This window comes from Pelodiscus sinensis, chromosome 31 (assembly GCF_052426305.1).
Source record: "Pelodiscus sinensis isolate ZL-2025 chromosome 31, ASM5242630v1, whole genome shotgun sequence".
NCBI classification, from domain to species: Eukaryota; Metazoa; Chordata; order Testudines; family Trionychidae; genus Pelodiscus; species Pelodiscus sinensis.
In genome coordinates this window covers 11470855-11483209 of record NC_143082.1, presented here as the reverse complement: position 1 = coordinate 11483209, position 12355 = coordinate 11470855, and the positions used below count along the sequence as shown (strand labels likewise).

The following is a 12355-nucleotide window of genomic DNA, read 5'->3' as shown; positions in this document are numbered from 1 at the left end:
AGCGTCCGGTGGGCCACTCAGCCCTGGAGCAAGTGAGTCACTGTCCTAGCAGTGTGAGTCTTAGGGCAAAGTCTGGCCAGCGGAGGCAGGGCCAGATTCCTGGTGCTCTGTGTTGGGTGCAGCACCCCCGTGTGGCAGAAACAAGAGGGGACTTGGCTTTGAGGAAGGACAGGAGCTTAGTTATGGCTGCACACAGACCCCCTGCTTCATGCTCTGCCCAGGGGAAGGGGCTGGTGAGGGCTGGGATGAATTTCAATAGATAGAGCCTATTTCTGGCTGTAGTGAAACAGTTGCTGCCCTTTGCCCTCTTACCTGCATGGTGGTCCCTGGGCCAGTCCCTGCCAGGACAGCAGGGCTCTCTCCTGAGACTGGTGGAGCTCAACTCTGCTAGGGTGCAGAGAGAGGCAAGGGGATGTGATCACAGTATAAGGACCCTTCAGGCCACAGTGACTATGGGGTTCTGGTCCAGGCAGTGGGGTTGGTGTCTAGGGCCAGCCTGGCCCTGTAACTCACAGCAGCTCCTTCTGCTGTGGCAGACAGTCTGGAGGGAGGTGGTTTGGTTACAGCTGTCCTTCTCTCTCCTCCCCTGCCCCCTCTTCAGCCCAGCCCCTTCTTCACAGCAATCAGTGGGGCCATGAGCTTGGCCGGGCCAGCCCCAGGAAGTCTCCCATTGCCCCTGAAGCTGTGACTGCAGTGGTTCTAACATATTGGGGGGACGAGGGGGGCTCTTCAGACTGGCCCCAGAGGGCTCCTTGTCCTGGAGATTCTGAGCCACCGGCTCACAGCGGGCCAATAGCCCCGTGGGCTGACACTCTCCCTTGGAAATGTTGGGCTGCAGAACCAGCTGGCTCAAGAGAGCTGGAAGCCCTGGGTGTTAAGCTAGTGAGATCCTGGTGAATGAAGTGGAGGAGACTACCCTGGCTCTGGCTGCCGGGTTGAGGAGCGTCCCCAGGGGCCGTGCTGCTGGTGGGGAGAGGAGGAGCAGGCTTGGTGTCTTCTGCGGAGCCCAGCTGCATGGGAACCCAATGCACAGAGGCTGGATGGGTGGGGGCAGGGCTGGGTGCACAGGAGGAACTGGAGCAGGGGCGGTGAGGCCAGAGGGCGGTGTGGGGGGGGGAGAGGGAGAAAGAAGCAGCAGTGAGGCCAGGGCCAGTGATAATGAGGGTGGGGGTACAGGCAGGAATGGGGGGAGGAGGAAGGGCAGTGATGGGATTGGTGCTGGTGCAGCAGGGCAGGCTGCTGCCAGCAGTTGGGGGGGGGCGGTGGCAGGGCGCGCTGGGGCAGCAGGGGGCGCTGTTTCGGACTCAGCGCCGGGAGCGACCTTCCCTAGGATGCCGGCGGCGAGCCGCGCGGTGCCTGCTGGGAGCGGTAGTTGCTGCGCTGCGGACGCGGTCGCCGCCGGCCGCCCAAGCCGGCCTCGCTTTCCCGGCATGCCGCGCGGCGTTGCGACAGTGTCGCGCGGGGGCCTGTCGTAAGATGGCGGCTGCTGCGCAGGGGCTGTGAGGCCTAGTAGGAGGCGCGGCGCGGGGTGAGTGCGGCGCTGTGGGGCCCCGGAGCGCTCTCGGGGGGAGGGGAGCCCGGCTCTCGGGGCAGCCGGTCCTGCTGCTCCTGGGGGCAGGGGCTCGAACCCGCCGCCCTGCGCCCCGCAAGCCACAGCCGGAGCCCGGGCCCTGGGGTCTCTGGGGGGGGGCAGAGCCCGGATCTCTGGGGGGGGGGGAGGGGGGGGGGGGCAGAGCCCTGGGGTCTCTGGGGGGGGGCAGAGCCCGGATCCCTGGGGTCTCTGGGGGGGGGGGGCAGAGCCCGGATCCCTGGGGTCTCTGGGGGGGGGCAGAGCCCGGATCCCTGGGGTCTCTGGGGGGGGGGGCAGAGCCCGGATCCCTGGGGTCTCTGGGGGGGGGGGGGCAGAGCCCGGATCTCTGGGGTCTCTGGGGGGGGGGGGCAGAGCCCGGATCCCTGGGGTCTCTGGGGGGGGGGGGCAGAGCCCGGATCTCTGGGGTCTCTGGGGGGGGGGGCAGAGCCCGGATCCCTGGGGTCTCTGGGGGGGGGCAGAGCCCGGATCCCTGGGGTCTCTGGGGGGGGGCAGAGCCCGGATCCCTGGGGTCTCTGGGGGGGGGGGCAGAGCCCGGATCTCTGGGGGGGGGGGCTGGGGGGGGTCCCTGGGGGGGGGGCAGAGCCCGGATCTCTGGGGTCTCTGGGGGGGGGGCAGAGCCCGGATCTCTGGGGGGGGGGGCAGAGCCCGGATCCCTGGGATCTCTGGGGGGGGGCAGAGCCCGGATCCCTGGGGTCTCGGGGGGGCAGAGCCCGGATCTCTGGGTTCTCGGGGGAGGGAGGGGCAGAGCACGGACCTCTGGGCAGTCTCGTGGGGTCAGGACAATGTTCCCTCTAATTCCTTCCATCCATGTGCAGAATACATTTTGCGTGCCCTGAGGCATGTGTGAATGTGCACCACCAGTAGGAACAAAAACCTAGCTGGGGGCGCTCTGCTAATCATCTGGGTGGCATCTGAATGTCTCCTGAGCAGCCGCACAAGCGCCCAGCTTAGAGGGAATAGTCTGGGATGCGGAGGAAGCCCCCTCTGCTGGGTTCTCTCGCATGGTTGGGGAAGAGGCGGAAGGGAGTCTGGGAAAAGCCCTGCAAATCCACAGATATCTGTGGGTGTCCCCACACGCGGATGTGGATGTGTGTATCTACGGCTCATTTGCGTGGATGTGGTTGCAAATGTTGGATCTATAACACTGCATATATTCTGGTCATCTGTGGATGACCCTTTTATACCCACAGGTCCTGCTTGGATACCGCTGCTAGGGATGTAAATATACAAAGTGAACTGGTTAAACGATTTAATTGTAATCAATGAACCGGTTAACTGTATTGCTGGGGTCTGGCCATCCTGCTGTGGGGGGGGCTCTGCCCTCTGTGTGCGGGTGGGGGACTGCTCTGGCCAGCCTGCTGGGGTTGCGCTGTGCTGTAGATGAGGAATTGCTCCAGTTGGCCAGCTGTGGTCACGCCACGCTGTGGACTGCTGTGGCCATCCACTTGGGGTCGCACTGTGGGCGAGGGACTGCTTCAGCCAGCCCACTGGGGTTATGTCACGCTACGGGTTGGGGACTGCTTTGTGTTGTGCTGCGGGACTGCTCCAGCCAGCCCACTAGGGTCAGGCCACGTCACAGGTGGGGGGGCTGGTCCAGCCGGTCAGCTGGGGTCGTGCCGTGGGCGGGGGACCACTCTGGCCCACGGGTTCCTGTCAGCCGGGCCACAGCAGATGGGGGACTGCTTCTTCCCCCCCCCCCCCTCCGTTTAACCAGTTATCTGGTGAGCATGCTAGTATGGCTAATGCTTACAGGTAACCTTTTACGTCCTTAATGGATGCGGATATCCGCAGCTCACTTTTGCAGATACAGATGCAGGTACAGAACTTTGTGTCTGTGCAGGGGTCTATTCCTTGGTTCTTTCATGGAGTTGCGGGGGAAGTGGACTCCTGGATTCTCTCCCAGGGTTAGGGTCATGGGTTTACTGTGGTAACCCTGTATTAAAAAGGGTGTATGTCCTGTGAACTGCCCAGACACCCCTGCTGCACCAAGGCCAAAATAGGGAATCACCCTCTTCCCTTCCCCTCTGCCCTTGGGCCAATTCTGGATGGGAGTCAGCGCCCCCCAGAGGGGAAGATCCTCATTCTCTGCTCTCCCCAAGCCAGCCTGCACCTAATGATGTGTCCCGTGTATTTTTTTTTGGGGGGGGGGGCAGTGCCAAGCTAATGGAAGCTCAGTTCCCCTCTCACACCCTCCACACCCCCATTAACAGCCTCTTACTGCCCTGCACAGATGGCTGGTGACGTGCCCGACAAGAAGGAGCGGGACTTGTCACCCCCCAAGGAGGAGAGGAAACGTGCGAGCTCCCTGGACAGGGACCGTGACAGGAAGCGACACAGGTCTCGGGAGAGGAGGCGGGGCAGCCGATCAAGATCCCGCTCCCGTTCCAAGTCAGCTGAGAGGTAGCAGCCTCCAGGCCTAGGGGTGGGGGGCCGTGTGGTTGGCTCTGACAGGCTGGTAACTGATCCCCCGGCTCTACCCTTGTAGGGAGCGGAGACAAAAAGAGCGTGAGCGGAATAAGAAGGATCGCGAGAGGGAGAAAGATGGGCACCGGCGGGACAAGGACAGGAAACGCTCCAGGTAAAACCTTGCACCCCCACCTCTGCCAGTGCGTACAGTGTTATGGGAGAGTTTCTGGGAATGCAACCACTTCTGGGGTGCAGCATGAGACATCCGCACTGCACTGGCACCCGTTTGTCAGGTTAAGACTGGAAATGAGCAGGGTCTGGCCGGGCTGGAGATTTCAGGGAGCAGAATGTCCTTGGCCAAGGTGTGATGTTGGGGTCTTGCCACCACCCTGTGGTGCCGATAACGATGGCGAGGGGCAGGGCCCTGGTTCCCCTTCTCCTCCAGGAGATGTTGGCTCCAGCAGGCAGCGCCTCCTGCCCAGTAGTCGCTGAGCCAGCAGCCCCTCTTCCTGCTGTATCTCAGCTTTGCCTGGGGTGGCTTGCGCTTAACAGCCAGAACCTGCTTCGCCGAGAGCCCAGCCCGAGTGGCCCTGCGCCAGGAGGGAGCTGCCTGGTTCCCAGCACTTTCTGGATAAATGGGAGCCACAGAGCCCCACGTGTTCCTGGAGACCTTGCCACGATTGCCGAGTGGGACCAGGATCAGTGGACGCGTGGCCCCAGGCCTGCTGCATGGGAGGCGTGAGAGGCGTTGAGCTCTGGCTGAGGGAGAATTCGCCCAGGAGCGTCTCATGTCTGCTTTTTCACTCCCTCAGAAGCTTGTCCCCGAGCCGTGGCAAAGACTCCAAATCGCGGAAGGAGCGAGACTCGCGGAGGGGGGAGGAAGAGGAGGATGCCGCCTTGAAGAAGGAGAAGGTGGGAAGGCAGGAAGATGGGCAGCTCTGGGCTGAGGGGCCATGGGAGCCATGTAGGGGTGGGCACGGCCAGTGTCAGTCTGCGCGTGCTCCAGGGAGCATGCAGAAGACACAGTGCCTGCTCCTGTGCCTTGTTGGGCCCTGGCGTTCAGCCTCCGCGTGCTCCATGTGCGTCCTCTGGGTTCCCTGCCTGGGTCTCAGGTGCAGTAGCCCAGCCCCCCGGGAGCAGCTGGGGGTCTTCCCTTGAGCCTGCCTATTCCAGCCCAGCCCCCAAGCTGTTCTGCTGCTCGTCTCTGCGGCTGCCTCAGCCAGGTCTCCCCAGAGCCCCCTAGGAAGGGGCCGCCCGTCTGTGGGTCGTGAGGGTTGTTCTCTGCGCACACAGCCGTAGAACTGAGACCCCTCCCCACCGCCTGCCCCATCGCAGCCTCCTGTCTGGCTCAGTCTGCTGGAGCCCAGGAGTGTCTTGGACGGGCACGGGGCAGGAACCCCCTCCCCCCTGCTACCCCAAGCGCTTCGATGCTCCAGGGGGCCATGTGCTGCCTGTGCAGTTTGGGGCAGGTGGGCTGGAGCCAGGGGCAGGTGGGCTGGAGCCGGGGGCAGCCATCCTGGCTGAGGAGATGGTAACTCCTTGTGTTTCCAGGCCCAGCCTCTGTCTCTGGAGGAGCTGCTGGCCAAGAAGAAGGCTGAAGAGGAGGCCGAGGCCAAGGTAAGAATTTCGTCCCCATCCCCGCTGTAGGGGCATCTTCCCCTCCTCCATTGCTCTGGCAGAGCAGACGTGGCCCCTTTTCCCCCGGGTCTGGAGGCGGTTGGGGGCTCCCCACGCAGAGTGAGCCGAAGGGTCCGCTCCAGGGCAGGCCTGGGCACTGCTCACTGCCCTCTCTGCCCCCCAGCCCAAGTTCCTGTCCAAGGCGGAGCGGGAAGCTGAGGCACTGAAGCGGCGGCAGCAGGAGGTGGAGGAGCGGCAGAGGCTGCTGGAGGATGAGAGGAAAAAGAGGAAGCAGTTTCAGGATATGGGGAGGAAGATGCTGGGTAAGTGCCCCCCCCCCCCCTCCCCCGCGCAATGCACCCTGGGCAGCCCTCCCGGGGAGCAGCTTGCAGGGCCCAGGCAGCCCTGTCCAGCTTGGGGGCGAAGGGGGTGGGGCTGGGAAGCCATGCCCTGTTCCCATCCACCCTGTGTCCCTCCCCCCAGAGGACCCCCAGGAGCGGGAGCGCAGGGAACGCCGGGAGCGCATGGAGCGAGAGACCAACGGCAACGAGGACGAGGAGGGGAGGCAGAAGATCCGTGAGGAGAAGGACAAGAGCAAGGAGCTGCATGCCATCAAGGTGCCCGCCATGCCAGGGGCCCCAAGGCTGCCCCCCACGCTCCCTGGGCAAGGGAGACGCTGGGGACCCAGGACCCCTGGGTTCTAGCCTGGCCTTGGGAGTAGTGATTACAGCAGGGGGTGGGGCTGGGACTCAGGACCCCGGGTTCTCTTCCCTTGACACCCTCTGTGACCTCAGACAAGTCCTTTTACCTGGCCTTGGTGGGACTGATCCTCTCTACTGGGGTGGTGTGGGGCGGGGGGGGGGAGCTGGCAGCTGGGCTGGGAGTTGGAGGCTGACAGCACGGCTGGGCTGCCCCCTCCAGGAGCGGTACCTGGGCGGGATCAAGAAGCGCCGACGCACCCGGCACTTGAACGACCGCAAGTTCGTCTTTGAGTGGGACGCCTCCGAGGACACGTCCATCGACTACAACCCGCTGTGAGTAGGGCAGGGCAGACAGGGCAGCCCTGCTACGGACTGGGGGCTGGAGAGGCGGCTGGGGGTGCACAGGGGCGATGGAAGCACACAGCGGCTGCCCGTACAGCGGGGGGGAGAGTCGTCTAGCAGTGCTGGAGTTGTGCTCATCTAGTGCAGCAGGAGAGGGGTGCAGAGAGCCAGGACTCCTGGGTTCTGTCGCCCATTCTGGGAGGGGAGTGGGATCTAGTGGTTAGAGCTGGGGGGGGGTCAGAACTCCTGGATCCAGGAGGGGAGTCAGTTTAGTGGTTAGTGCAGGGCACAGCAGTGTGAGGGGCAAGATGCATCAGTCCCAGGGAGGGGAAGCTCCCTGCCCCAGAAGGGTGCAAAATAGCAGGTCGGCTACCTGTGTGGAGCAGTGGGAACCAAACCTGGCCCCAAGCCTGCCCCGCCGGTTCCCCCTCTGCCTGGGCTATCCTGAGATCTGCCGGGGTCCCAGGCCAGCAGGCTCCGTCTTCTCCCCCAGGTACAAGGAGCGGCACCAGGTGCAGCTGCTGGGCAGGGGTTTCATCGCTGGCATTGACCTGAAGCAGCAGAAGCGGGAGCAGTCGCGCTTTTACGGGGACCTGATGGAGAAGAGGCGGACGCTGGAGGAGAAGGAGCAGGAGGAGTGAGTGACCCGCTGGGGCGGGGGTCAGGCCAGGGCACCGCCACCTGCGCCCTGTGGCTTGGCCAAGGCTGGGTTTCCCCTTCCCCGACTCAGCCTTGCTAGGCCGGAGATCCCTGGCTGGGTGGGCTCTGGATGCCGGGACACAGAGTCCCTGTGGGCCTTGGGGCGGCCCAGTGCATGCTGGGACGTGTAGGGCTCGTTGGCGAGACCTGAGCTGCTCCCCTCCCTGGCGCCAGGGCCCGGCTGCGCAAGCTGCGGAAGAAGGAGGCCAAGCAGCGCTGGGACGACCGGCACTGGTCCCAGAAGAAGCTGGATGAGATGACGGACAGGGACTGGCGTATCTTCCGGGAGGACTACAGCATCACCACCAAGGGGGGCAAGATCCCCAACCCTGTCCGCTCCTGGAAGGACTCCTCCCTGCCCCCCCACATCCTGGAGGTGATAGACAAGTGTGGCTACAAGGTGAGAGCCGGGCTGAGCCCTGCAGCTTCTTGGGGGAAGGAGTGACTGGCCCTTTGCTATCAGGAATCCAGGTCCAAGCTTGGGTCTCGTTGCTTGGCCTGGAGGTGGGAACTGGGTCTGGACGTAGGGCTCTTGTCTCTGGTGGGGACGGGGGAATGCGAACGAGGGAGCCAGGGCTCGTGGGCAGAGCTGTCAGGTCCATAGAATGGTTCAGGGCAGCTTCCCTGGGCCTCGCACTTTGCCCCCCCCCCCCATTCCCCATCCCCGGAGGCTGCTCCAACCATCCTATCAACGCCCAGGGCAGTCTGGGGGATTACCAGGGAGCCTGGTGCCTGTAGCAGGGATCGCACTAGCAACCCAGCACCTGCTCTGCTCTGCTGCCATCTCCCAGCCAGGTGGCTTCACTTTCTCTCTCTCTGCACCAGGCCTCTTGGTAATCCCCTGGGTCACGTCTCTCTGGGGAGGGGCGGATGCATGGGAGGGGGCAGAGCTTGGGTGAAGAGATGGGGCAGAGGTGGGGTAACCCCGGGCCCTGCACCCCCTTTGGTTGCTCTGCTCCTCGGTTTAGTTCCCTGCCCCACACTCCCCTTGGTGAAAGGGACATGGGTCCGTCTCCATCCTGTGTCTCTGTTTTTCGCCTGCCCAGGAACCCACCCCTATCCAGCGCCAGGCCATCCCCATTGGCCTACAGAACCGCGACATCATCGGCGTGGCTGAGACCGGCAGCGGCAAGACGGCCGCCTTCCTGATCCCGTTGCTGGTGTGGATCACCACGCTGCCCAAGATCGACAGGTGTGGCCCGAGCAGGGGAGGGGTGGCTGGCTGGCCCGGGGGCGCCGGGGCACAGGAGGGCATTCTCTGGGTGTGGGAAAGGCTGGCTCCGGGGTGAAATGGTCCCACGGGTGCTCTATCGCCTGCAGGATCGAGGAGTCGGACCAGGGTCCCTACGCCATCATCCTGGCCCCGACTCGCGAGCTGGCCCAGCAGATCGAAGAGGAGACCATCAAGTTCGGGAAGCCTCTGGGGATCCGCACGGTGGCTGTCATCGGGGGCATCTCCCGGGAGGACCAGGGCTTTCGGCTGCGCATGGGCTGCGAGGTGAGTGCCGTGGCTGGGGGCGGCCGGGGCCTGGGCCCTGCGGGCTCTGAGCCTCTTGCTGTCCCCTCAGATCGTCATCGCCACACCCGGGCGACTCATCGACGTGCTGGAGAACCGCTACCTGGTGCTGAGCCGCTGCACCTACGTGGTGCTGGACGAGGCGGACAGGATGATCGACATGGGCTTCGAGCCCGACGTGCAGAAGATCCTGGAGCACATGCCCGTCACCAACCAGAAGCCCGACACCGACGAGGCCGAGGATCCTGAGAAGATGCTGGCCAACTTCGAGTCGGGCAAGCACAAGTACAGACAGGTCAGCGGGGCGAGGCCCAGGGCCGAGGGGAGGGGGGCAGCCATGGGGCTGGGAGCCGGGGGGAGTGGGGAGCCCGAACAGGTCGATTGAGGGGCCATCCAGCCCGTTCTCTGGTCCCGGGCTGCTGCCCAGCTGGGTCCCATGCCCTGAGGGCGGGGTTGGGAAGGGAGCCTCTGCAAACTGCTGCACCCACGGGCCCTCTCTTGCAGACGGTGATGTTCACAGCCACCATGCCCCCCGCCGTGGAGCGCCTGGCCCGCAGCTACCTGCGCCGCCCTGCCGTGGTCTACATCGGCTCGGCCGGCAAGCCCCACGAGCGCGTGGAGCAGAAGGTCTTCCTCATGTCAGAGTCGGAGAAGAGGTACGAGGGGGGCCAGTGGGGGCTGTTGCTGGGGAGATGCGGGGGCTGGGGTGTCAGGATGTCGACCAGGTTCCTGTGGGGGGCTCTGGCAGGGGCTGTCCTGGGGCACGGTGGTGGAATGGAAGCGGATTGTGGGGGGCGGTGTCTCTGACGGGGGGGGCCTGATTTTCTGCCTGGTGACCCAACAGGAAGAAGCTGCTGGCCATCCTGGAGCAGGGCTTCGACCCGCCCATCATCATCTTCGTCAACCAGAAGAAGGGCTGTGACGTGCTGGCCAAGTCGCTGGAGAAGATGGGGGTAAGTGCCAGCCCCCGAGGGGTGTCACTGGCCGCCATGCAGGGCCAGGGCGGGCTCACTGGCTCTAGGGGACCCCAGGGCCCTAGCTCTTGTCTGGTGGGTCCCCGTGCTGCTCTGTGGGTCGGGTGCGCTGGGCAGAACCCCTGGGGACCGGAGTTCAAGGAGGGGCGGGTGGGAAGCCGGCCTGCTGCTGTGGGGTCGGCTTGGCTCTCCTGCTGCCCGGGCACTGGCCTGCGTGTGTCCTGGCGGGAGCGCGCCCAGGAGTTGCAGCCCTGTTCACGGCACACCCGGCCCCACAAGCTGCAGTGGGGGCCTGGCTACACAGCCGCTGCTGCTGTGCCAACCCTGTGGGCAGGCGAGGGCGCTGGCTTGCTTGGCGGGGCGGGGGAGCTGCAAACTTGGCCAAGTGCTCTCTGACTCGCGGTGAGTTACCGCCATTCTGCGGAGGCTCCTGCGCTGCAGCCCACGGGACCTCTGGACAGTCAGAGCCAGCGTGCAGGGACGCTTCCTACGTCCCTGCGCTGAGCCATATGGGCCAGGTGAGCCGGCCTGGGGGCTGTGGGGGGCAGGGCGCCCATTCCTTTGTACGTCCCTTTGTTGCCCGCTGCCGGGCGGGGGAGACGTCTGTGCTGCCCTGCAGGCGGGCCGTCAGCTGGCAGGCTGCACGCCCGGGTGGGCTGTGGGCTGCATGTGACAGGAGCTCTGTGGTCCACCCGTCTGCCAGCCTGGAGCCTGCGGGTGAATTCCCAGGCCCCTAACAGCAGGGGCTGCCGCTGGCTCTGTGCCGGGCTGCGGGGCGGCCTGCCCGGCCCTGCGGTAAGTCTCCCTGTCACCCCCACGCAGTACAACGCCTGCACCCTGCACGGCGGCAAAGGCCAGGAGCAGCGAGAGTTCGCCCTCTCCAACCTGAAGGCCGGCGCGAAGGACATCCTGGTGGCCACGGACGTGGCTGGCCGTGGTATCGACATCCAGGACGTCTCCATGGTGGTGAACTACGACATGGCCAAGAACATTGAGGGTGAGTCCCGGCCTTGGGGGGACACAGGGACACACAGGGAGTGGTGGGGTGCAGGGCTGCGTGGGGGCTTTCCCCTCGCTCGGTGCTGACCCCAGGACCAGCCCACCAGAGGGGCCCTCCGCTGCTGCAGGCTGACGGGGACCGCGTCTCTGGGTTGCAGAGGGATGTTTCCTCTGTAGAGGCCCATTGCCCCACCCCCTTCCCGACTTCACTTCCTGTCTGCACATTCTCCAGCTTTCGGAGGAGGCAAACCAGAGGGTCGTTAGATCTCAGGGCAACTGATTAATCCTGACATCTGGCCGGAATTCCAGCCTGGGTGACCCGGTTCTGTCTTCCTGAAACTCCCCGCCCCCAAGCAGTTAGCTAAGCTGCTGTTGTGCAGCTGCCATGCCCCACCCCAGAAGTGGCTGCATTTCAGTGCGCTGTCTGATCCTGGTGTTTCTCTGCAGATTACATCCACCGTATCGGCCGCACGGGCCGAGCCGGCAAGAGTGGCATGGCCATCACCTTCCTGACCAAGGAGGACTCCACAGTCTTCTACGACCTAAAGCAAGCCATCCTGGAGAGCCCCGTGTCCTCCTGCCCCCCGGAGCTGGCCAACCACCCAGATGCCCAGCACAAGCCAGGCACCATCCTCACCAAGAAGAGACGGGAGGAGACCATCTTCGCGTGAGTCCCAGGCCAAGGGACTTGGGCAGCTGGGTCCTGGCTGCCATCGGCTACCAGCCAGCACCCCTAGGTACCAGGGGCTGCCAGGCCTTTGGAGCTAGGTCCCCTTCTGCGGGGAGCTCTGCAGGTCACCTGCGCCCCCCCCCCACCTCCTCATCAAGGAGGGACTGATGGAGGAAGAGCCCCCATTTTGGGGCAGCAGCTGTCCCTGTGCTCTCAGGCCTGAACTTTAGCAGCCTGGATTGCAAGCCTGGCCCCTCGTGCGCCACAGAGGGCAGCGCCTGTCAGAACACCTGGGACCAAACTAGGCCAATGGACCCCCGGCTTCACTCGGGTCCTGCTCTGCTTGGCTGCTGATCCGGAAATCCAGCCCGGGACACTTCTGGCTCCCTTGGAAGGGAGTCGAGCTGAATTCACCCCACCCCCACCTCATGGAGAAAAACTGGGACTGAGCAGAGACCAGCCAGCCCCGGCCTGTAGCCTCGCCCCCCCCCCCCCCATTTCCAGGCTGGCTCCCCTGAGGAGGGCCCTGGCACAGAGGGGGCAGAACCCTCCCCCGCTGGCTTTAAGGGCTTAAACCAAACCCTCTTCACAAATGACGCAGACTGTGCGAGGGGGGTGGGGATCTGGCCCCAGGCAGCACCCAGAGCTTCTGGCTCCTTTTGGGGCGAGTCTCCTTTGCGGGGGGTGGGGCCTGTGTTCCAGCAGCCGGTGGGACATGGTGCCGGGGCTTTTTGTATGTGTAAATTCTTGTTGACTCGAGCGCTGCAGGAATAAAACTGCTGAGAGCGTCTGTGTGCGCAAGACACTGGGCCATGTCCGGCCCCGCGGCCGGCGAAGAGC

At 64.6% G+C, this 12355-nt stretch overlaps 1 protein-coding gene across 1 annotated transcript; it reads left to right on the top strand.

Moving 5' to 3' along the window:
- The first annotated feature begins 1374 nt into the window (after positions 1-1374).
- Positions 1375-12305, top strand: DDX23 (DEAD-box helicase 23). The gene is made up of 17 exons (XM_075901996.2): positions 1375-1528; positions 3822-3991; positions 4077-4169; positions 4810-4909; positions 5549-5614; positions 5799-5937; positions 6098-6231; positions 6536-6648; positions 7151-7294; positions 7531-7756; positions 8403-8548; positions 8677-8854; positions 8925-9167; positions 9377-9528; positions 9717-9825; positions 10669-10843; positions 11293-12305. The coding sequence occupies exons 2-17, from the start codon at positions 3822-3824 to the stop codon at positions 11514-11516; spliced, it is 2412 nt and encodes an 803-aa protein (XP_075758111.2). The 5' UTR covers positions 1375-1528; the 3' UTR covers positions 11517-12305.
- Positions 12306-12355: the final 50 nt, after the last annotated feature.